The 25,269-nt window shown below is 41.1% G+C and overlaps 1 protein-coding gene across 12 annotated transcripts in view; it reads right to left on the minus strand.

Moving 5' to 3' along the window:
• Window positions 1–4,457: 4,457 nt before the first annotated feature.
• The window catches only part of THRA (thyroid hormone receptor alpha), a 236,801-nt gene continuing 215,989 nt past the window's right edge, over window positions 4,458–25,269 (minus strand). For all 12 annotated transcript variants that reach the window (XM_072111459.1, XM_072111456.1, XM_072111457.1 and 9 more), the window contains 5 exons: window positions 24,989–25,136; window positions 24,575–24,780; window positions 19,600–19,746; window positions 18,653–18,911; window positions 4,458–18,251 (listed from right to left, as the gene is read on the minus strand). In XM_072111459.1, the coding sequence (XP_071967560.1) occupies window positions 18,001–18,251; window positions 18,653–18,911; window positions 19,600–19,746; window positions 24,575–24,780; window positions 24,989–25,136 (1,011 nt within the window). In that variant the 3' untranslated portion in view covers window positions 4,458–18,000. The remainder of the gene's footprint in view (window positions 18,252–18,652; window positions 18,912–19,599; window positions 19,747–24,574; window positions 24,781–24,988; window positions 25,137–25,269) is intronic.

The raw sequence follows: 25,269 nt of genomic DNA on the forward strand, positions 1-25,269 counted from the left end.
GGCGACAGTGAAAGGGTTAATAGCCGCGATCAGTGCAAGCACCGACTGCGGTTATTAGCGGTGGGGGTTTGCTGCAATATGCAACAACCCCCACCCTTGTATGAAGAGGACTCAGCCCATGAGCCCTCTTCATACATTCCCTGTACCTCTGCGCTGTAGAGCTACGGCGCAGAGCGTTAAGGGGTTAAGTATATGAAAATGCCCATCACTCGGCTTAGCGACGCCAACTGATCCTCTATAGCCACTCCCAGGGGACAAGTGCATAGTCACAGAGCACATGGTATTCAAAGTTACTATATAACATATCTTTTTTCTGTAAAACCTATATTTTATACAAAAACTCTTTGGCAGTGTATGTATGCTCTGTGGGGCCTGGGGGGTGCTGAAAATGGGTCTCCTGGTGACAGGTTCCCTATAACGCCTTCAAGACGCAGCCAATTTGTTAAGTTAAGACTAAGCCTTTTTTTGTAATCTGACATGTGTCACATTATATGGTTATAACTTTTGAACACTTTAACTTACCAAACTGACTTTGCAAATGTTTTATTGTGACACATTGTACTTCATGTTAGTAGTAAACTTTGGTTGATATGTTTTGCGGTTATTTATGATAAAAAACTAAAATTGTCATTTTCAAAAATTTAAATGATCTGCTTTTGAGGCAATAGTTTTATCACCCAAATTAGTTACCGTATATACTCGTGTATAAGCCGAGTTTTTCAGCACAAAAAATTATGCGACACGGCCGCATCATAGTGAGAGTCGGCGGAGAGATCGCATGGACGCGACTCTGCCGGAAAGAGAAGAAAGAAGTCGCCGGGAACCACACCTGGGGATCAGGAGCCGGCGCCAAGGATCGGCGGTGAGTATCGCCGGAAGGTGAGTATAAAGTTTTTTTTTAATGTGCTTAACATACAAGGGGCAGGCTGGCTGTATACTATAATACTATAAGGGGGCTGGCTGGCTGAATACTATATGGGGCTGGCTGTATACCACTTGGGGCTGGATGGCTGTATACTATATGGGGCTGGCTGTATACCACTTGGGGCTGGCTGTATACTACATGGGGCTGGCTGTATACTACTTGGGGCTGGCTATATACTATATGGGGGTTGGCTGTATACTACATGGGGGCTGGCTAGCTGTATACTACACCCTCGGCTTATACTTGAGTCAATAGGTTTTCCCAGTTTTTGGAGGTAAAATTAGGGATCTCGGCTTATACTCGGGTCGGCTTATACTCGAGTAAATACGGTACTTACTAACATTTTTCATCATTTTTTAAAAGTCCTTTTATTCATATGACCTTAGACAACTTACAAATAGAAAAGAGTTTATTTTTTTTTTTTTCCGAAATTTCTACATTTAAATTTTTGGGATCATTTTTATTTTAAATGAGTTTGAAATATAAAATTATTAGAATTCCCCTGTGAATCCCCCCATTTTCAAAAGTGCACCCTTCAAACTATTAAAAACTGCTTTTAGGAAGATTTTCAACTCTTTGACCGCTTCATAGTAATTAAAGCAAAATGGAGATGAAATTTAGAATGGTCTAAATTTTTGTCTAAATTTACACATTTCCAAATGATAAAAAGAGAAAATCCATCTTAAAATTTGTTAGTACAAAGACCCCGTACATGTGGACACTACTTGTATGGGTGCACAGCGAGGCGCAGAAGGAGGGCCAGCTGCCAGTTTTACCCTGTAGACCTTAGTGGATTTTTGTTTCCTTTTGTAGACTATAAGAATTTAGTTTTTCCGTTAGTTGGGCCCTACAAGATCAGATGCATTTTCTAATGATACCATTTTGTGGTTGGTATCCCCTATTGCTGAAAACATATTGGGGCACATTAACTCACCCCGTCTGCAGAGTTCACAGAAAGTGCATTGTCCAATGATAATTGCACTGTGCTGCAATTCACTAAGATGGTGCGCCAGATAACCTGCATGTTTTGCTTCTCCGCTCAGGTCCGATAGAGTTCACCATCTTTTAAGTGGTGCATGGAAGTGCATTGGATGTGACACAATTTAAAAGTTAAATCCTCCGCTCAGTCCGAATCAGTCAGATCGTCCGTCACAACCCCCAATTTGTGTCGGATGGAAGCCAGTGCAGTTGGGCCAAAAACCAATCGCGTGAAACACAATCCCAGCACAGACCTATTAATATACCTGTCCAAGCCGTGCAATCCCCAAAAAAAGAGCAAAGTCAGACGGAAGTGAGTAAATGAGCCCTTAACTTCTTTTGGTGGAGAAGAAAAGCCTTAATTATGTAAATGATTTTTGACTATTTTTTTGGTGTTCACCATATAGCCTAATAATCGTCTTATATTTATTCTATAGGTCAGTACGATGAGGTGGATACCACACTTAGATATTTTTCTTACGTTTTACTACATTTTTTCATAATACAACCTAATATGGGGAAAAATCTAGCTTTTTGCATCGCCCTCTTCCAAGTGGCATAACAATTATTTTCTTCTCTACAGAGCGGGTTAATGGCTTGTTTTTTTTTGTGGAGCATGTAGTACTTTGCACCAGTATCATTCTGGAGTAGATGTTTTTTTGATCACTTTTTATTACATTTTTTGTGGGATGAAATAGGTACAAATCATATTTTTCAGTGGTTTTTTTTTACGTTCATCGTGCGGGTTTAATAATGGTTTATTTTTATTTAACAGGTCATTACGGACGCGATGATACTATATGTGTGGGGATTGTGATAATATGGGCATTTTTATTAATTTTTTTTGATTGAATTACATTTTTTTTATACTTTTTTATTATTTCCACCTTGGGACATGATAATACCTGGCGATAGCACATGCATGGGCTGACATTGTGCCTTTAAGATCCTGTCACAGATGGGATCTAACAGGCACTGCCTGCGGACAGTTTTGGGGTCCTGATCGGACCTCACGGCTGCCATACAAATGATCAGCGCCCTCCCCCAAGGTCAGAGCTTTGCGTCCGCTATATTTGAGACAGAGCTCTAATAGGTTAAGAAGGCCTATAATTTTTTTTAACAAATCTCAGTAGACAGGACCTTACTAATTTAGAAGCACTGGATACTTTGAAATATTCCCACTTCAAATCTATAATGTGTATTCTTTAAGATCTATCTAATACCAAGTGGTTCTAAGCATATTCTTCCAATCACAATATTCATTACGTTTGTATTGGAAATGGAGATCTCTGGGGTTCTCTGTAGCCTAAAGGTATTAGTGTGTCTGTTTCACACCAGGCCAAGGGATAAACCGGTGAGCGAGGTATACAGATGATGCCAAAGCTTCAGTGGATAGCATACCTGGGCCAAATGAAGTAGGAGGTAAAAAATTTATATTAGAAACCAGGATTCTGGCAGGGTGCCATGTGAATTAAAACACAATTTTATTGGATTGCAAATGTTCACAGGATGGATCTTTGTAATGCAGGTGTAATGGGCTTCTGTCTTTAGTGAAATTTAGGTCCCTGGTGAAAGGTTCCCTTTAAGACCCGGGGCTGTCTACATTTCTCTACACCACTCTCACAAAGGTTTTCTATCTACTCACGCTCAATGATCTGCTACAGCCTTTACTTGACAGGTGGTTAAGGCTTTAGCAATGTGTGAAAAAGGCAAACTTGTGGGCTACATGGAAGAGTCCCCTCCATTGAGGGTCCAGAGACCAATTCCATTCATTCCACAGAATTGTCTCTCATCATAGCCATTAACTTAGCATCATGACACACGAGAGGACTGTGACCTCCGTCAGGGGGAAGAGTCTTGGATGAGATTTCTTGGCATGTATACAACGCTCTTTGGTACTAAGGCCCATGGATGGAGCACTATACTATCTCCAAAGTAGTTAATAAGTGTCTATTTATAAGACACTAATATGTTTAAAGTCTAATATGTTTAAAGTCTAATATGTTTAAAGGAAATCTACCATCAAAATCCATCATAATAAACCAGGGGCACTTACTCATAGATCCAGGCACTTTAAAATCAACTTGTAAAATTATGCTGTTGAACCAGAAGGGCTTGTGGGGGGGGGGGCATCACAGTGTCTCCCCCTCACTCTGCCTTATGTAATCTCCTGGCAGCAGAGGAAGTTTCAGCACACAGAGAGAGGGGTAGGTGCTCCTGTGTAATAGCTTGTGAAGCTGGAGGACTTGGAGGTAGTGGTAACACCCCCAGATCCCTTCTGGATCATCAGGATAATTTAATCATTTAAGTTCATTCTTGGATCTGTTAAGAATTGTCCCCGTTATGAATGCTTGATTTTCATTTCCTTTAAAGAATTATACAAAACAACATCCTCAGTTTCCTTTTTCTTCCGCATCTTTTTTATGCTCTGTTGTACAGCTATGTCAAACACACCATCATCATTTTTCAACATTCAAAAAAAACATCCATACTCAAATTCTCCCATCATATTCAAAGCAAAAGAAAGACATGACCCAAAATGCATTGCAACACGTAATTACAAAGCTTACAATTTATTGGTGGAAAGGACATTCGGGCCTCGAAAAACGGGACCATAAAAAAAATGAACAAAAAAGCATGTTGGGAGGAATACCTAGAAAACAGGGTACAACATGGTTTAAGGGAGGGGGAGATTTCAGAGGGTAATTGACTGAGAGGGCGTGAAGGTAGGTGGGCAGATAACTCATCCCCTCCACTTTTATTCTCACTACCCTCCTGCCATTCATCTGAGGTAAGTTGTGTGTGTATATGATGTTTTATATTAATAACTTAGCCTATTTTACTGAAGGAACAAAGCTTATAAAAACAAAAGAAGTCAAGAGACAGGGGGCAACCAGCCTTGTCCGCACAGAAAATGTTATCATGTTACCAAAGACCCTGAGCTTACACTCCCCCCACTAACCATCCCACTACCAGACAGATGAGCACAGCAGTGGTGCGGTCACTTAAGTGTTAACAAACTCTGTTACTTTTAGGTCCAGGCTGACTCCCCCCTAATCTTAGAGCAAGTTCATTTCAAGAAATTTCAGGAGCATAACACTATAGAGAAGGAAAGGGAGAAAGAAGACATTAAAAAATCCTAAATGTTAGCATGGCATTTTCATTTTTTTTAATACAGCATTTATAGGCTCTCTGCATATAAAGATTACAGTAAAAAAATAGACAGGCATTATTTCTTTGTAGGATGGGGGGGGGGGGGGGGAGTGGGGGGAATGGAGAGAAACCGGGGAAGAAAAGGGTTTTGGGGGAGTCCCTGAAAAGATACATAGACACAGACATTACTAGACGACAGATAACCCCTTTATAACATCAAAGCATAGATAAGATTGTAGAAGGGGCCGAAGTCCCCCCTAATGGCATGAAGAGGGAAAAACATCTCCCATTTGGGGTAAACAATGCCTTGAGTTTACACAAATTTCCCAATTAAAAAAAAAAAGAATAATAATAAAGAAAAAGGCAAAGTCAATAAGAGGAGAATATACCGTCACTAAACTTCATATAAACTGCATATATAGCATTGTAGAGGGCGCCATCATGGTTCATTCTCTCTCCAGGATGATTGTGATCACGAGCAGGGTCATGTCCATGTCCTATATGGATCGTTACAGCCTACACCCCATTCAGCTGCCGAGGGTTAGATAATACCCCCACAAAACCCATGGACAGAATGTTTCATAGATGCCCCCCAAAAACTGTAGCCCTAGCCTCAAGCAAGTGGGCAAATTTGGCATCGACACTTTTGATACATGAGGCCCTCAGACTACAGCGATCACATAAATATCTCGGCTGATGGAAGTGAATTCTTGGGGTTGGAACTGGTCACCGTCTATCACTTCCACTACTGGTGATCAGTTGAATCAATGTCTATGGGACCCTAAAATGGATTTCTAGATCCTGGAGCACCTGGAGAGAGACAATGCTGGCGCATCCTACCTGTATGGGATATCAAGTTTAGAACGCATATTTCCATCCTTTCAGTTTAATAAGGCAGTGCTGTCCTATTATATTATATGGTGCTATTAAAATACAAAAATGGGGGCCCTAAGAGTATAAGACCAAAGAGAAAAGCTAAGGACAACATAGTCAAGCAGTCCTGACAGTGCCCAGCTACTACCTTAGGTATAAACCCAGTATTGCCTTACCCTATATATATTTACTTCTCTACGGGGGCCTTTACGTGAAAAGAGAATTAAGAAAGTTATCTACAGGCCACTTTTCAACATCATTAACTCTATCTACGCCTGCGCTGCTATCCTACAGTCAGAAGGTCACCCTAGAAGCTCAGCGCTGTATAAGTCTGTCCTGATAATCAGCAATCCCCTTATACTATACATATGGCACAGGCTGAGCATATGGCATGTGAGGCCTCCAGGCTGTAGGAGATGGGGGTGTCAGGCTTGTTCAGATCTACTATATATATATCAATCCTAATATAAAGTTCTTTAGTGTAAGCAAACCGTGCCTGAGTCTAGGGAGAAGACGGGGTTACGTTAGGATGGGGCTGAGGACAGATAAGGCAATATAGATGGGTTGTGCATGTCAGTGGTTGGGGCATCAACCTGCTATTGGGGAGATGTAAAAACGTGCCACGTCAAAGGGGATGTATATTAACCCCTTAGCACCCGCACAGCCACTTACCAACCATTCAATACTTTTTTAGAATTTATAAAGATTTACCTACATTAAACTCCTATTGACCTATAGAACCTAAGTAAAGTGTGGTGTAGTTAATTTGGTCTTTACTTTCCTGAAATCACACTTCCTGAACAAGCAGAGGTTTCTTAAAGGGGAACACATGGAATAAAAAAATGGGGCTCTTAAACATGGTGGTAGGGAATGGGATGGGATGGGAGGGCGTTTATCACCTAAATGGAGCTGAGAATAACAATGCAAGAGTCCCTTTCGCTAAGAGGAAATCTGCTGATAGAAAACTATATAGAAAAGAAAAATGGAAAAAAAACCAAAGCTAAAAGCTGACATGAGACCACTGGAAATCCTAATATAGGACCTAGAGGATTACACTTTGCCATCCCTTCTGGGGACAGAGATACCTGCACATTACCATTTTCCCTATAGTATCTATGGAATATTGTAAGCAGACTGAAATATGCAGAGGTAGGTGAAGGGATAAATATGTTGCTTGTTTATTCAGAAAGTTTGATGAAGAACCCCAAGTGTGAGTAAAGATTATCCCCCCTTGCATGTAGAACGACACTGAACATCACCCACTCGATTGATGAAGAAATCGCATTATGAAAAGTCACAACTCCAACAAAAACTGGACTAAAGCTCCCCCAAGTGTCAGGGGGTGAGAGCGGTACTGCGGCTTGTAATAAACCTGAAAATGGTGCATGAGCATGACTGCCAGGACAGAGTCACCACCCTGTAGGGTCTGAGGTGTAGGTAGATGCTGGTGTGTAAGAGGTGTGACACAGTTACCACCACAGTGGGTCAAAAGAGGACAAGATGTGACCTGTGCTCAAATTTAACAGTAACAAGTAAGTCGCATTTGGGCATGTCATTGGGTTGTTACAACTGAACTGCACACAGAGTCTAGTGTTTCCTAGTCTGGCCACATATGGCACCACTGATTGATCTTACCTACTGGTTACAGTCAGGGGTGTACAGAGGGTGCATCTGCACTCAGGCCCAGGGGCTTTTTGGAACCCATTAAAGGGAACCTGCCAGCAGAAATTAACCTTATAAACCACTACCAGTATGTTGTCAAGTAGCTGAACACCTTCCAGATCATGTTTCTTTTATGACCCAGTGTTGTGGCAACATCCAGAAAATCAACTTTGCATAAGAGATGTAAATTGAATGTATAAGTCAAGCAGGCAGAGATTTTAACACTGAATAATAATAATAATTCTTTAATTATATAGCGCCTACAGATTACGCAGCGCTGCACAAAGCATGACAAATTGGTCCTGAATTCAAGCTCTCTCTTCCTCAGAAAGCCCCATTCACTGTAATTGAGACACCACTAACCGGATCTCCAGAAGACCTGTGCATGACGTCAATTACAAGGGAGGAGACGTTCTGAGGCAGGGAGAGCTTGACTTCCACGTTAAAGTCTCCGCCTGCTTGACATTGTACAACCAATTTACATCTCACTTCAAAGTTTATTTGAACCACACAGGGCCATGCGAGAAACATGATCTGTGAGGTGTAAAGATGCTAAATAAAACATAATGGTAATCGTTTATTAGACCAATTTCTGATGACAAGTTCCTTTAAGATGTCTCCTCCAAATACAATGAGGTTCTATAAACAATACATAGGGGTTGAGGGGCCTCATACACATTTTACATTGTACACATTTTTTGGAGGGCAACTGTCACCAGAGGTGTATATTCATAGTATCATAGTATATAAGGCTGGAAGGAGACGCAAGTCCATCAAGTCCAACCTTTAAGAATTAAATAAATGTTTTATCCCCATAACCCCTGATATTTTTTCTCTCCAGAAAGGTATCCAGGCCTCTCTTGAACATGTACATAGAGTCGGCCATAACAACCTCCTGCGGCAGAGAGTTCCACAGTCTCACTGCTCGTACAGTAAAGAACCTTTGTCTATGGTGATGGTAAAATCGCCTCTCCTCTAGGCGCAGAGGATGCCCCCTTGTCCTGGTCACAGGCCGAGGTATAAAAAGATCTTTGGAGAGATCCTTGTACTGTCCGTTCAGGTATTTGTACATTGTAATGAGGTCTCCCCTCAGTCGTCTTTTTTCTAAACTGAATAATCCCAAATTTTTTAATCTGTCAGTGTATTCTAGTTCCCCCATTCCCCTAATAATCCTGGTTGCTCTCCTCTGCACCCGTTCCAGCTCTACTATATCCTTTTTATACACTGGTGCCCAAAACTGTACACAATATTCCATGTGTGGTCTGACCAGGGATTTGTATAAGGGCAAAACTATGTCTTTATCATGAGAATCTATTCCTCTCTTGATACATCCCATTATTTTATTTGCTTTAGCAGCAGCCGCCTGGCTCTGGTCACTAAAATTAAGCTTACCATCCACCAATACCCCCAAGTCCTTTTCAGCCTCAGTTTTACTAAGAAGCTACATCAATATACACCTCTGGGGACAGTTGCCCTCCAAAAAATTAGGAACAACTCCCTTGACTGTAACTTAATAGTTAGAAATCAATCAATCAATATGTTCCAAAGCAAACCTATAATTCTATAGGACATACCAGTACTATATGCTGACATGTCATTATAAGTAAATATTTGTAGTCACCATAACATAACCATTCTGAAGCTTCTTGCCTGGATATTGCTTTGGACCGTTCCTCTGTAATTGCACATGGAATTGTATGACTATCTTAAAGAACAATCCCCTTCACATCCTTCCACACTGTCCAGATGCTCCAGTATTGTTATTTTATGTGTCATGTACCTATTAAGTATACATACAATCTGGGGACACAGTGTATGCTACTTTCACACTATACCTCTGATATTACTAACATGACAACCTTCACTGTGATGTTAAACATTCATTTACAAGTTGTTATAAAGGATTAAAAAAAAAAACTTGTTTGAAAATAGTGCCACGCCTGTCCACAGGTTGTTTATGGTATTGCAACGTAGTTTGAATGAACTGTGTGGCACTGTTCCTGTCATCTTTTTCTAACCCTAAACAACCATTTTCAATGCTCTCAAATGCACTTGTTAAGTCCGGATGAGCAGGCCCAATATCGACCTCACATAACATTGTATTTCTATATATAGGTATTTTGCAAAACTACATTAAAATATACATTATCTAAATTACCGTAACAGGAAGGAATTACAAATAACATTCATTAGGTCGTACAGAAATAATCTAGACAAGGATGTGACAGTGGGGCTATGGAAGGGGTGATGGCGGAGGTAACAACAGCATGCCTATTATAAAGTTTCCATTGCTGACACGTTTCATCTGCATAACCCATTGAGTAGGATGTCCTGTGGGACATTTTTGTGCCTGGTGACTTGTATTCTATGTGTAGTGTGCCTTTACATATGTAATGTGTGCATAGATTATATGTGCTGCTTTCTTCCTATGCGGCTGCTTTGCGCATCACTTTCCACGTGAACAGGTCACTACAGGAGAGGAATGTGGACATAAAGCCTTTTTCAACCCATTGTAGGTGAACACCACTTGCATAGCTGTTGCACTGAGCCCTGCCTTTAGCTTTTGGGTATGGAAAGTGGGTTGTAACAGTGTCCAGCACACACCAGAGGCAGATTTATCAGAAGTGTCTGAGAGCACAACTGTTTTACTTGCCGACAGCAACCAATCAGAGCTCAGCTTTCATTTTCCCACAGCTGTTTATAAAATTAAATCTGAGTTCTGATTGGTTTCCATGGGCAACTAGAACAGTTTTACCTCAGACACTTCTGATAAATCTCCCCAGTGTTTACTACTAATCAATGTGCCTCTGTACCCCTACCAAAAGAGAAAAGAAAAAATATGCATATATGGTACGAAGCAGAATATTGTCTTTTAGGCAGGTTATTGGGGGATAACCTTAGAGAAACATATATGCAGCAACCTCAATGTTTATGTGAGGAAATCCTAAAAATATTGCTGGTGCAGCAACTTTGTGTTAGGCCCCAGACTGTGGATGTAGTAACTTGGCGCCCGGCCTCTCCCAACGCTGAACTGTCTGTAACCTGAGTGAGGGTGGATGGGGGAAGTCGTGTATAACATTCAGGCTGTCACCTGTGATAAGGGCTGTGATCAGGCTGGTAAAATACGGTTTTCAGGCCCTTGCTAATAACATCTATCTATGGATATACCAGCAGGAGGGAGAACACTATGGGATGTGCTGAATAGACACTGAACATAGCTCCATGTCTCACAAAGAAAAGTAAAGTCTTACAACTTACTACACGTAATATCTCCACTATCTGTACCGCCTTTTGTGGCTTAGCGCAGCAACGAATGGGTTAACTTGAAGGGATGAATAGACCTGCTTGAAAACCCGTAAAAAAAGCTTTTTTTTTTTCAATAGACATATTTTTTTTGTGTTTTGTGTTTCATATATACTTAAATATACAGATCCTCCCACAAGAAATAACATATACGAGAAAAAAAAAAGTTTGAGATTGAGCTTAAAAGTTTTAACCCTGTGATTGCTGACGCAGCTTTTTTTTTTTTCCCTCCTTTATCGCCCCTGCGCCTTTACCCTTCCATGGCCGCAGAGACTTCTACAAACCTAGGAAGGGTTTCTATTATACATTCCAAATCAGAAACAAAATGATAGGAAAAGGGCGTAATATAGCAATGCAGCGACCCCGTGGCCAGAATGCACATCTGTATATATACACATATATATGGACGATTAAAGCAATTGCTTCTTCATTGGTGAAGATAACAACTTGTGCCCAAAATCAGACAGGGTAGTACAAGTAAAGACCCTTTGTTTTAGGTCACATAAAGAATGACAAATGGCGACAGGGGTGGGGGGCCTTTACTTGCAACTCCTATATGTTTCAGCAGAGGAGCGCAGTCGTATATGTTTCAGCAGAGGAGCGCAGTCGTATATTGCATAATGATAAAGTTCCAGTGTCTTGAAACATATAGGATGCGTTTGAGACAGATGAGCGGATTCTGACCCAGAGACAGAAAGAGCGTGTGCAGTGTCCATTAACCCCTTCAGTGCCACGACGGTAAAGGAGTTAATCTCACATTTGAAAACAAAAATAAAAAGTACTAAACAAGGAGAAAAAAAAATCTATATATATATTTATATATATATAGCTATATTTCAATATATATCTTGAATAAACCATCATATCTGCAGGCCAAGGATCCAGAATGTATAAAGCACTCTAGGAGATGGGCAATGACCCACCCCTACATAACCAGCCAAAGTAATACCATGCATTTTTGTTTTATAGGTTGAATCATCTCCAGCAGGAAGAAGGGGTCTGAGGGGGAGGAAAGTTTAACCACTAAACTGCCAGAGATCTCCTGAAAGCAAAGAGGTTAAAGAAAGTCAGAACACCCCTCCACTTGGTACCCTCCATTATATTACAAAATACTAAGAATATGGGGTAAGGGGTGCCTCAAATACCCCTAACCCCCCACCGCTGCCTATGAAACACAAAAATACTAAAATGAATTAAAAAAAAATAATCTTCCACTCATCTGTAAAATTTGATGTCTTGTAACTTATGGCAAACATCTGTTTAACCCCTCATGTAACCCTCCCGCACACAGTTGGGGTTAATTAAAAAAAAATAATAATAAAAACAAACACAAACATAACCAAATTACATTAAAGGGCTTTCTAAAAATGCAGAAAGAAGGTTGAATTAAATCCTTTTGTTTCTGAGTCACATAGGGCTGGAGGAGGCACACTGTTGAGGTCAGAATGATCGTCTGTGGCTGAGACAGTCAGTGGGTTTATCTTAATGCTGTAGATAGAAATATGAAGGGGCATCTGCTTGTCCCCCAAATTTTATTTTATTTTTTTCATTTTATTTTATTTTTTTTTACTAAAGTTCAGTGACTCTCCTGTCTGTCCACTCAGAAGCCCGGGTCTTGTCAGTGGAGATCATGAAAGTTTTCCAGCTGGTGAGAAACTAAAATCCATGTCCAGATCCAAGTTCCATATTTCTCACCGAGTCAGGACAGTGAGGTCGGCAGGAGACACAGAGAAGGATTGCGGTGGTTGAGGTATGAGTGTATGAAGAAAAAAACAAAAAAAGAAACGAACATCAAACATCTTCCTGGTTTCATCTCGGTAGAGTGAGTAAAGTGTATATGTGCAAGGCGAGAGTGAGTTTGGCTTCCATACTCACTTCTCCCTTCATGGTGGGTCCATCACCCCGCCTCTATTACTGTCAGTTTAAAGGTATTCCTCTGAATGAACGGAAAAAAGACTATCCCAGAGAGAATTACATGTAGTGTTGAGAAGTTGGCATAAAGAGCGGATCAATCTCGAAAGCTGATGGCATACAATCTTCGGAGTACAAGAAGAGAGGAAGCAGGCGTAACTTCAGAACTGTCGTGGAACATGTCCCTCGTGCGGTGCTCAGTTCCATTGTGACCAATGATCCAGGCAGGACAGGAAGAAGGTACAGGTGCTCAGTTATATGTGGGTATTGCCACCTCCGTAGGAAATCAAGAAAACATCAGGACCAAACTGTAGACACCATATAAAACAGTGAGGATATGTCCCACTGAAAAGCTGGTGGGTCGGCAAGTTTCACTTAATCCAATAAGCATCAAGAAGCCCCACTGGTCAAAAACATTCCTAACAGAGATTACCACAGCTCTATTACCTGTAGTTCCCTCCTTGACCATATTTAGAAAACCATCTGGCAGCAAATGGGTGAAAAAAGAGCCATGCAGTGACCCTGTCATATGAGTGATCAAAGTCATCGCCAAATCCTTCTCTCAAGATATGTTCTTGTACGACTCCTAAGCAGATATATAAGATGCATGTCGACTGAAATACTTTGTATTGCTACCTGAAACAAAATTGAGCTTCGACCAGGCCAAAGGTTGAACTATCCTCCATTTTACCTCCCCTCAAGCCACATTACAGAAGAAAAGAGCAAGTAGACGCCCGCTTTGATTGGTAGAGAGGGCGTGGGGGGGGGGTATTAAAGAGATGTTAAATTGAATGAAACTAACCAGACTGCAGGGGATTGAGAGACAAAACATACATGTGTAGCCACCTTACAGGTGAATACACTGAAGCACATATATACAAATATATACAGATTTCGTTTTCTTATTTAGAGTGCGCTAAGCACACAGGTTTGCAAAGACAAAGAGACAGACAGGAAGGGGGGTAGAGGCGAAATTGGATTCTGGGTAAATTTAGCCAGGCCTCGAAGGCCTGGAATTTTTAATGTCCACTGAGTGGACCGGACCATATTTCTTTTTAACGCCAGTCCGCAGACGTTAAGCTAAGAGAGATAGCTCTGTGCTCAGGGCCACATTGGCAGTCGGCAGTGCAATAGGCTGACCGTCAACCCAGCCCAGAACCAAGAAAAAACACTATTAAAAAAAACAAACAAGGAAACAAAAAAAAAAAAAACAACTCTCTTCATCATCCACTCAACAGCGGAGGTAAGACAGAGGTTTTTTTTTTCATGTTGGGAAAAAATTTTGCACCACCCAGAACCAGAGAGAAGAAAGCAGCTTTTAAAAATGCAAAAGCTTATAAAATGCACCCCCTGGTCACAGCCATTACTGGGTACATAAAATCATTCATCACCCCTCCCCCGATCCCCTATAAGAAAAAATCTGCACCATAAGATTACCTTCCCCATAGCTTAGCGGACTCATCATCAAGCTTCATCATAGAAGTAACAGATTTATCCTTGTTCCACAGATCAATGCTCATGATTCTCTCTGGTAGTGGAATGACTCGAAGACCTATCTCCTGTATGACACCGGAAGATGATAACTAAGCTCTCTTTACCTTTATTATTTCGCCAACCCCCCCACCCAATCACAATTATCCCCCCTTGCTTAGTTATCATCCCTGTGACAGCATAAAATCAAATGCAATATTGTTCTTCCCAACTTTATGGCACAGAATTCCCTTTGCAGAACCATCCTCGCTTCCAAATATTACTAATCAAAAATGAGTTAATACAGGCAGTCCCCGGGTTACATACAAGATAGGGTCTGGAGGTTTGTTCTTAAGTTGAATTTGTATGTAAGTCGAAACTGTATATTTTATAATGGAAGTTCTAGACAATTTTATTTCTTTTGCCCCAGTGACAATTGGAGTTTCAAAATTTTTGGTGTAATTGGACCAAGAATTATCAATAAAGCTTCATTACAGACATCTTACAGCTGATCATTGCAGTCTGGGACTATAGTAAAGCATCAAGAGAGCTTCACCAGAGGTCACAGTGGGCAGAGGGATCCGTCTGTAACTATGGGTTGTCTGTAAGTCGGGTGTCCTTAAGTAGGGGACCGCCTGTATTCAGGATTTCTAGAAAAAGAAAAAAGTATCCAAACATGCATATGCATCATTAAGTGCTTCAGTAATTCGGCTTATGGGATGAAAGGGAAAAATCTGCCTGCGGAAAATGTTGAACCCTAAAACACTAAAAGTAAAAGAAAATATGTGGGGGGAACGAGGGGGGTCGGAATAAGTGCTTTAATTTAATTGCCAAAATCTATTTATTTGGCGTGGTATAGTCTCATACTTGTTTGAACTCCTAACCTCCTAAGGCAAAACGTATAGAATTGTGTTGTGCATTTTCAGTATTGAAATTAACATGGAATAAATATCACTATGATATCAGGTGGGCTGCAATTTAAGGGCTCTACATTACTTGGGTAAAAATTAGGTTTTCTCATGTCCCCTATAGATAAAGGGAATCGGCCATATTGATTGTGGTGTCTAGTTTCGATGCCGCATATTATAGAGCAGGAGGAGCTGAGCAGATTTATAAAGAGTTTACTCAGTATTGGAAAGTAGTGGAAACTCACTAGCCTCATAACCCCAGAGTAAAATGGGTTTTTAGTTTGAGATACACTCCTGGGAAATGTAATTAGAGTGTCCTCAGAGTGTAACATGTGATCTGTTCCAATTTTTAGTTATGAATGTACCACTATATTTCTGTTATGAGGTCCATTTGGGTCCTCCATACAGTCACTTGACTTGCATAGTGACAAATCAATTCACCCAGATTCTCATACAAGTCTATGAGATTCACATTAGACATCTTACAGATCTGGACACAGGTTTCTGGTCAGTCATGTGACAGAATGAGGGACCTCATAAAGCAGGAATCCACTTTTTTTTTTTTTTTAACTAAAACTAGGTAAACTTAAAATATAAAATTCTAACTAAAAGTTGTTCTGAATTTTATTTCCCATAGAAATCTATACATTAATTTACCTGCTTCCATTGCTATATAACATGCTTACTGCATATCGACCACTCATTGTGGAAAAGACTACCTTGTAAATGAGACCTAAAGCCTGCATTACACCTCTGTGGTTATATAGTGAATATATACAGCCCAAAGGACAAGTAGAATCACTGATCTATGGGAAACTTGTGCTAAATCAGGAGGTAAAGCAATATAATCCCATGAATAGGATTTAAGGTTAGAGGGCAACACTACAACTTGCTATACTATACTATACTGTAGCCAGTGGGAGAGAACACATTAGTTTTGCCTTATACTAGGAGGTTGAGGAGTTCAATAGATCCAATAGATGCCACCATAAGTATTACCTACCTCTTATCAGGTAAGAACACCAAATAGTTTTTTTTTTCATTTTAGTGCTAATTTGAGAATATCAGACTCTCTCTGAATAAGGTGTCAAAAATGGATAAAATCAAGTCTAAAATACATATGGGTACAAAAAAAAAGAAAATTAAGTGCTTATTTTCATGGAGCTTATTAGGAAACTAAAACATTCAAACATAAATTGGAAACCATCATTGGTAAGAAGTGCTTTCTGCAAAGTGCAAGAAGATAGGGATTGGGCATAGTTTAAAGTCTACAAAGAAAAAACAGGATTATCCCCATCTTGTAGAAATATTGGCAAAGCAACCCTCAAAAAAGGGTTTTGTAACTAGACATTGCTGGCTATACAGTAAGGCCTGGAACTTCATAAAGCCATGTAGGATCAGATCACTCCAAGATCCATCATTGTAGGGTGCAAGAGCAGCAAAGAAGGGTTAATATCTGCAATAATGGCATTTAAAAGTGCTTCTTAGAAACATTTTTGGTTTGTATAGCTGCAGTGGGTTCCTGGTTTTCCGCATGGCAGTGTTATGGGATCAGTTGGGAGAAAAAGGGGAGACTTTGGTGCAATTTTTCGACCCAAGTGGGTATGTGTGGGGTGATTTTTATAAACCGAGGGTGCCATAGAGGGAATTCTGTGTGTGGGTGTAAAAATCATTACAATCCCCTAACTTCCTCTAGGAGGAAGGCCTAACATTCAACCCACCTCAGTGTATACAGGTGAACTCAGAGGCCGGGGAAGACGTATATCTGATTTTGTAATATATCTACATATATATATAAAGTACCGATTTGTAAATATGCAACACTGCCATCTACTTTCTACACTGAATGCCAACCCTTACACAAGAGCGAGCAAGGATGTGCTGCCTGCTACACTGAACCATGAGAAACCATGTCTCATGAAAAGCTTCCCTTTTACTATATTGACGCCTTGGTCTAGATACCCCCCACACTGATGTTGTTGCACGGCTTTATGTGTATAAATATATAGATATACAACATAATCAGATACATTCAATATTCCACACCTAAAAATCAGTGTGTAAGTGCTCTGTTCTGTAACAAATCCTCGGCTCACAGAAATGGGACTGTCGGACAAATTGCATGTTACAAAGAGGCGAGGAGAAGCCCGTCTTCTTCGTTGGTGGACACAAGGCAGCTCTGGCCAAGGAAGGAGCTGACTTTATAGCCATTTGGTGGTCTTGAGTCTGCAAATGTCTCAGCTGAAGCCTTTGTTGTCTCAATCATACATATTATATATATATATATGAGAAGTTTGTAATATAGAATATATATATATATATAATATATATACACATTAACAGCATGAACATTTTATATGGGGGGCTGCAGTTCATTTAGCCTTGCTCATAACTTTACCCTTCCCATATCTAAATTTATGTCACCCAGGCAACATTCACTGGGTGAACATTGATGATGATGATAATGAAGATGATGATGATGAATTCTCTGGTCTTAGTGTACCAAAACGTTTTCAGAAGCGTCTATGAAAAAGGTGACTGCTTGCATCTTAAGATTGCTGGATGGTAGAAAAGAAAAAGCCTCAAGTCCTTGTTCCTTTGCAAATGCCAGTATGGTGATTGAAGATCTGCTGCAGAATGATGTCAACCTGGGAGCATCCATTCCTGGTTAGTGCCAGATTTCAATGGCAGTTTTCACTTGGAGAAGAGCTTCACGAGCCACTCATCTTGATCCTTTGCAGGACGCGAGAGCCTTGTAGGGGTTTCAGGCTGAAATAGAGCCAAGCGATTCCCTTTCCTCTCTACCCCGCTCGCCCCTCAGACTTCCTGGTCCTCGAACACCTCAAGAAAGAGTGGTGGGAAGAGTTCTGTGGGGCACTCAACTTTCATATGTAGGAAGCGACTGGCATGGCAAGCTCCGATCATGCGCAAGTCAGTCACTTTCATCAGGAGCTTAGGCCAGAAGTGGGGAATGTTGTGTTTGCGGTGATTGATGTAGTGTTCGAAGGCGAGAAGGTAAGTCTCCTGACATTTCTCTATCTTGTCTGTGCAGATCAGACCCGTTCGGTCTAGGAAAGGAGAGAAAACGTAGAAGCCATAATAGGAAAGAAAAAGCGTCATTTTGATAAAATAAAGTGATCAAAGTCATAACAGGGTCAAATTATAATTGAGAAGATATAAAACTAGTAAAGTCTTGCTATATAATTTACTGTAGATTGTTTTTTTTTAAATCAAAGGGGCTGTCCACTCTTCGCTAATAATTGATATTGTTTGTATAATGAAAAGTTTTACAATGTTCCGATATGTATCAGTTTCTCATGGTTTTCTAGATCTCTGTTTGCTGTCAAAAACGGTCCCTGGTCATGTGATGTCACACAGGTGCAAAAAGTATAAAAGCCATGTACCCCATTGACCTTTATTCATGTCAGGGTCAATGGTCTACCTGTATATTGAAGGATTGTGTAATCACCTGAAGACATGAGCAAGACAGCCTGCAGCAGAGCCACTTCTGTGTCATCAAGATTGAATGCAGATAAAGATCGTCCCAAGTCAAATATGGCATCAGAGACCACCCCTAGTCCTCCATTCTTTAGCTGTTCTCGCTTCACTGCCATCTCACCACTCAATGTTAGGGTTTCGCTGTCTGGATCATAACGTACGGCAGCCCGGAGAGACATGATCTCCATACAGCATCCTTTCAACAGGATGATCTGGTCTTCACAAGGCAGCTACAACAAAAGCAGAGATGAAAGCCGATTAAAGGGATTGTACCAAATAATTCCCCTTTCCTGGGGAAAGTAAGTAAATCAATAAGGGTCAAACTGTTGGGTTGGCAATAACAGGTGGAGCAGCAGGATGAGCATGCGTTCCTCATTTAGTAGTATGGGAGTGTCAGAAACTACAGAGATAATTCATTGCTGAGAAATTTCCGACACTCCTATAGTATTGAATGGAGCGGCAGAACTCATACTCTACTTGCTGCTCCACCGATCAGTGGTAACAAGATCTCCTTTCTCCAGATTGCTGGGGGTTCTGTTCTCATGATTGGTAAGGGTCCCAACTGTTGGGACCCTTAGTGATCAGCTTGGATATGGAATAACTTACAAACTTGGTACAACCACTTCAACAAGATCTACAGATGATGCATGAGCAGAAGAATAATAAAGGTTGCATTTCATTGGATTCATTTGTGGCATTATTTTACAGCTGATATCCTTGTATGTGCGGCTTTATATTATTACACTACAGCAATGGTCTCCAACCTGTTGAGAAACGAGAACTCCCAGCTTGTCCTGACAATTTGAGTCAGGACATTTGGGACTAAAAGTTTTACAACAGAATATAGGCCAACGTACATGGCAGTACCAGTTGCTGTTTGCACATCAGTTGCCTATAGGACCCTGCCCCACCACTCACCTCAGAGAACATAGGCAGCTTCTTGGCAAAGTCCACCACTCGAGTGATTGCAGGGGTGATTATTTTGGTGAACTCACTGAAAGCTTCCAGGTCAACTTTATCCCCATCAGGCATTGACGCCATAGGAGATTGTCCTATGTCTTCCGGCTTTATTGTCATGGGAAGAAGAAGAGGAGAGAGACAAAAAAGATGTCATGAGTCTGTGCATTAATCATAATACCGGTATATAAATTCTTATATGTAAAAATTATCCCTAGCACATGTCCTTTATATGAATATTTGATACAGAGAAAAGTAAGCAGAAGCAGACCTGTAGAGCATGTGCTTGCCTGGCATTTGTCCAGCAGAGGGAGCTATTCCTCAAGGCAGGAATGCAGCGAGGAAGGAGAGCATGTAGCATGCACGTGACAAGCAGAGAGGGGAGTGGGGAGACAGCATGGGAGGAAGGGAGGGAGCAAAGGAGCCGCAGCTCCCAGCTGCTTCTATCCTTCTCCCACAAAATATACATGCGTGCGTCACGCAGAGGCCTACAAGATGTATACTAATCTTAAATGTGCAGGAATCCATGATCAAATCATTGCCGTCTGGCATCAAGAAACAAGTTCCAAGTTATAGGGTCAACAGCTGCTCACTGTACAAATAACATTCACTAATATATGAATGGGGAAAATGTCCAACTATACAGTTCAGTAACAGCACCAGACTAGAGCCATAGCGCTGCGCAGCAATTTCTAGAAGGTTCTACCGCACAGCCATATGGTGAGATATAGGAAAATCCACTGCATCATCCGAGGAGAAGGAGGCGTTACTGGCAGAAACCTAACACTGCTGCCAGAGAGTGAGGCAACAACTGCTCCATACACATGTGGCAAGAAAACTTAGTGAATGCTTCAAAGGAGAGGCACAGCGGCCTTCATCAGTACAATAAGACGTGCACAACGATGCATGGAAATCAGCAAATACCTACACACTACAAATACCCTGCAGGCTCTGTACGGATGGTTCATTATGAGACGAGGCACTGTGCAGGATTACATAGATGAGGCTCCTTGCATCAAAGTGATATAGGATGCATGGAGTCCCTATAGAGCAGGAGGAGGTAAGCAGATTGTACATAGTGTCCTATCTGCAGACAACATGCTATAGAGCAGGAGGAAGTGAGCAGATTGTACATAGTGTCCTATCTGCAGCAATAATGTTATATAGCAGGAGGAGCTAAGCAGATTGTACATAGTATCCTATTTGCAAGTAGCATGATATATAGCAGAAGGAGCTGAGCACAGTGTTTATACTTTTTTGGAAGGTAGAATTACTGTATTATTTACAATTTTTCAAATTTTTTTTATGGTGGTAACCTCATGGTTATGTAGAGCATGTCATCACAGATTGGTTGATACCAATTTTTTTTTAATCTTTCTTCACCTTTTTTACAAATTCTTTTATTGCAGACAATGTATGCAGTGCATTGTATTATTTTGGCTAGTAGCCTCTGCACCATCTAAGTTGTTAAGAGGTTAAATCCCTTCTCTTTCTATAAACACTGTCTATAGAGACACTGAAAGGACTACCATCATGATGTAATACCATTGAAAGAGAAAGAGAAGTAGAGCATGAATACGAGTTATAATGATTTTACAAAGCTACATTGAATTGCTCGCCTCCTTCTGCTCTATATTATGCTCTCTGCAGATTGACATGAATTTTCATGGTGGCAGCTTCGCTTACAGCTACCTGCTGAGGAAAAAGTGAAAGTATACTGTTTGAGTTTACAAAAGTTTACAGGTATTTTCTGTAGTTGGCGTCTTACATGCTGGTAGCAGGGTGTGTGCGGAGGTGTGAAGTATAGAGCTCCTTCCTGTCAGATGTCTGCTCTCATATCAGATCTCCTTTCAGTCACACAACCCTTTAACACATTTCTTTAAAAATACTAAATTCTGGCACAGGTATATGACCAAGTGATCCCTTTGCCTGCCAAGGACCACATGCTATATTGTGATACAGTATACAGCTGTCCCCAACCTAAGGACACCTGACTTACAGACGACCCCTAGTTACAGACCAACATCTCTGCCCACTGTGACTTCTGGTGAAGCTCTCTGGATGCTTTACTCTAGTCCCAGACCGTAATGATCAGCTATAAGGTGTCTGTAACAAAGCTTTATTGTTCCCATGACAGCACAACATTTAGAAAATTCAATCACAGGGCCATTTTTTTAATAAAAGTTATAAAATATACCTGTTCCGAATTACATACAAATTCAACAAACCTAAAGAAACTATCTTGTACGTAACCCAGGGGCTGCCTGTACATGTAACTATACATCAAGGGGTTTTGACTAGTAGACTAGTTATGACATATCCACAGGGAGTTAGTGGACCTCTGTTTCCAAGATAGGTAGGACCTGCATCTATCATCAATTTTTGACATAACCTGTAGATATGTAATGAATAGGTTGGATGGTAGGAAAAACTCCTATAAAGCAAGCTGTTAAAAGGCTAATACTAAGTACAGGCAGTTATGTACAAGATTCTGTAGGTTTGTTCTTAAGTTGAATTTGTACGTAAATAGGAACTGGATTTTTTAAAAAAGTGTAACTGTGACAATAGGATTTTCAAAATTTTTGTCTGTCTTAAGAACAAGGATTGACAATAAAGTTTAATTGCAGAGACCTTTGATAACTCTACATTCACACTGCCATTGCCCGCCGTGCCGGCGCGCGGGGAGAGGAGGAGGAGGTGAGCGCAGCTCACCCCCGCCCCTCTCCATAGGAACATATGGCGCACGGCGCCGTACTACGGAGAAAGATAGGACATGTCCTATCTTTTTCCAGGGTACGGAGCGGTATGGTGCCGCTTGTGTGCTGCACTATACCGCTCCCGTTGGGCGTCTTGCGCCCATTGCCGTCTATGGGGGACGTATATTGGCCGTATATACGTCGGCCGTATATACGTCCCCCATACGGGAGTGTGAATGTAGCCTTAGGCCTATTAATAGGCTTAGTGGCCAGAGTGAGAATTGCAGGATATAGTCCTTTTAATTGAAAAAAGATAGCGACGTGGTAAACATTTAAGAACAATCAAAACTAATCCATTTAAATAATCTAAGTATAAAACCTTAGCTGAAAAAATGTGTCCCTTTTTCAGGGGACACATTCCCTTTGGGATGAATATGAAAGTTGACTGTGAGACACATAGGAGGAATTTATTAAGACTGGCGTTTTTAACCACTGACGGGTTCCGGTCTATTAGTAAATACCGGCCCAAACACCGCCAGTTCGGATCTGTAGACCTTTTTGCTATAGTCCCGCTGTGGCAGGCTGGGTCAGAAAAAAAGACCTGGCGGAGAAAGCATAATTAATCTCCCCCAAATTGTCTGAAATCTGTGATCTTATTTCCATCTGAGGCACCCTTCAGAATATTTGCAAATCCTTCCAAAGACAGTAGAGACCCAAACAGAATGGAAAAAAACTATTACAGGTGTACAAGTAGTTTTGGCCATTAAATAAAAATATATAAGTATATGTGTGCTAAGCACGCAGTACTACAAAAAAGAACTACATCTCTCAGGATGCCCTGGCTCTTCAGAGCTAAGACGTCAATGCTGAGATAACCTGTGTGCCTGTGCTGTCCATGTGAACAGTTTCCAGCAGGCTGTGCTGCTTTGCCAATGGGTGAAAGCATGGAGGGGTTTAACAGATGCCGTTTACTCTCTCTTTGAGAGGTCACAGCCTCTCCATCTGCACAGGATGTTTGCTTAAGGAAATCAAGAGATTCCCGGCTGTATCCTGCCATATACACATATCAAAATCTGTGCTTCCCCCTACATCATTATAATACCAGCCCTATATGCATTCTCTAAACTGGGCAATGGCAGTACAGGGCTAGAGAAGAATGAATGGTTCTAGTAGCAGATGGCTAACAAGTCTACATTCTGTTCAGAATCGCTGTGGTTGTATATAGCACCCCATAAATCCTGCCAATAAGTATATAAGCTATTCATGGAAGTTAAATTTTATGTCTAGATTTGAAATATAAGGCGCATTCCATTGACTGTTCTCAATCCCAAAATACCTGTTCTTTGGTTCTCAATGGGGTTAAGGCTCTTGTACCATTCACCCTATTGAGATCACATGGCCTAAAACTGCATGAATTTGTACTACAGGCTTGGGTGGCATAGTTTTCAGCTGTACTACTATTGAAAAAATATTCTGCCAGCCCATACTGAATTTGGTAAGCCATCGTATGTCTGCACTATAACAGGGCTTTGCTGCAGTTTGCTAAAGAGTTGTTGAGCAGGGTGGTAAAGTTCATGGAAAACAGCGAGGGAACACAGATCTAAGCAACTGATTTGGCCCTCAGAACTCGGATCGGTTTCAGAGGTTAGAACCCCCCAAGTGGTGATATAGCATCACCTTATAAGATGGAGTTACCCCTTTAAAGGACATCTACGACAACATTTAGGGGTGGTAAAATGTTTCCAAACGTTTGCTTGTTACCTTAGGGATGGTGGTGGACCGGCATGCTCTGGTTGTGTTGTATTCAGAAATATTCACTTATTAACTTCATGTAAATAAGCCGGAGCTCACTGTTCGGCTACCTGAGCGCCTCCTGGCTCCAGCGGAACTTAATATATGAACGCCCCCCCCCCCCTAATCTTCGGCGCTGGCAGGAAGTCTTGGCGTCACACAGCTGGCAAGCGAAAAGTGACATCATGCAGCATGCAAAGGAATGGGGGAAGTGCTCCTGCAAAGTGTGACAGCCTATGAAGCTACAGCATGGCAGAGCTCTGGTAAAACCCTCTATAGCCTTTTTGATTTGGTAGCATAAGGAAGGAGGCCATGGATAACAGATGTAAGAAGATTACCACAGTCACTGTGCCTGGAATTATGAGTAAGTGTCCCTGTTTTATCATGATGGATTTTGATGCACTTAACATTTATATAATTATAAGTATCTTATTTCCATCAGGCCTCACCAAGAACTTCCTGCGCTGCTTCCAGTGGCTGCCTTGTGCGTTGGTACTTCGATGAGCTTCTGTTACTATACGAATCAGCTCCCATTCCTCACTGCTTGGCTCAGGCCGCTGCTGCAGAGTCTTGATCATCTCCTCCTTCCGACGCCGTTCCCGATTTTCTTCAATCAGCTTTCGCTTGGCTACCCGTTTGGAATCATCCAGGACAACTGTTGAGATGGAGCAAGGTATTTTAAGAATTAAGAGCATATGAATATCGTATATATATTACGTTAGCATTAAACTCAATTTATGTCGATGAAGGCTAAACTTTTCATATTAAACAAGTAAAATAGTCACCGTGATAAACAAGACCTAATGCTTATAGAATTGTATATTATTCTTCCACAGCTCTATAATCATGATCATCATACTTACGGTCCATTGCCATGCCCACAGCAATGCATTTCTTAAAGCGACAGAGCTGGCACTGATTTCGGGTGATCTTGTCGATGATGCAGCAGCCGTCATACTTGCAAGAATACGAGGGGTGCAGATTCTTCTGGATGGTGCGTCTAAAGAAGCCCTGAAGGATCAGAAAGAGGGATATTTATCATCACATAGATCATTTATATAGCAAATATCTAAACATCTATCTTAACTTGGATTATCTATCTATTTTTTATTTATCATTATCATGTCCCTCCCTAGTAACTATA

The sequence above is a fragment of the Engystomops pustulosus genome, chromosome 6 (assembly GCF_040894005.1).
Source record: "Engystomops pustulosus chromosome 6, aEngPut4.maternal, whole genome shotgun sequence".
NCBI lineage: Eukaryota > Metazoa > Chordata > Amphibia > Anura > Leptodactylidae > Engystomops > Engystomops pustulosus.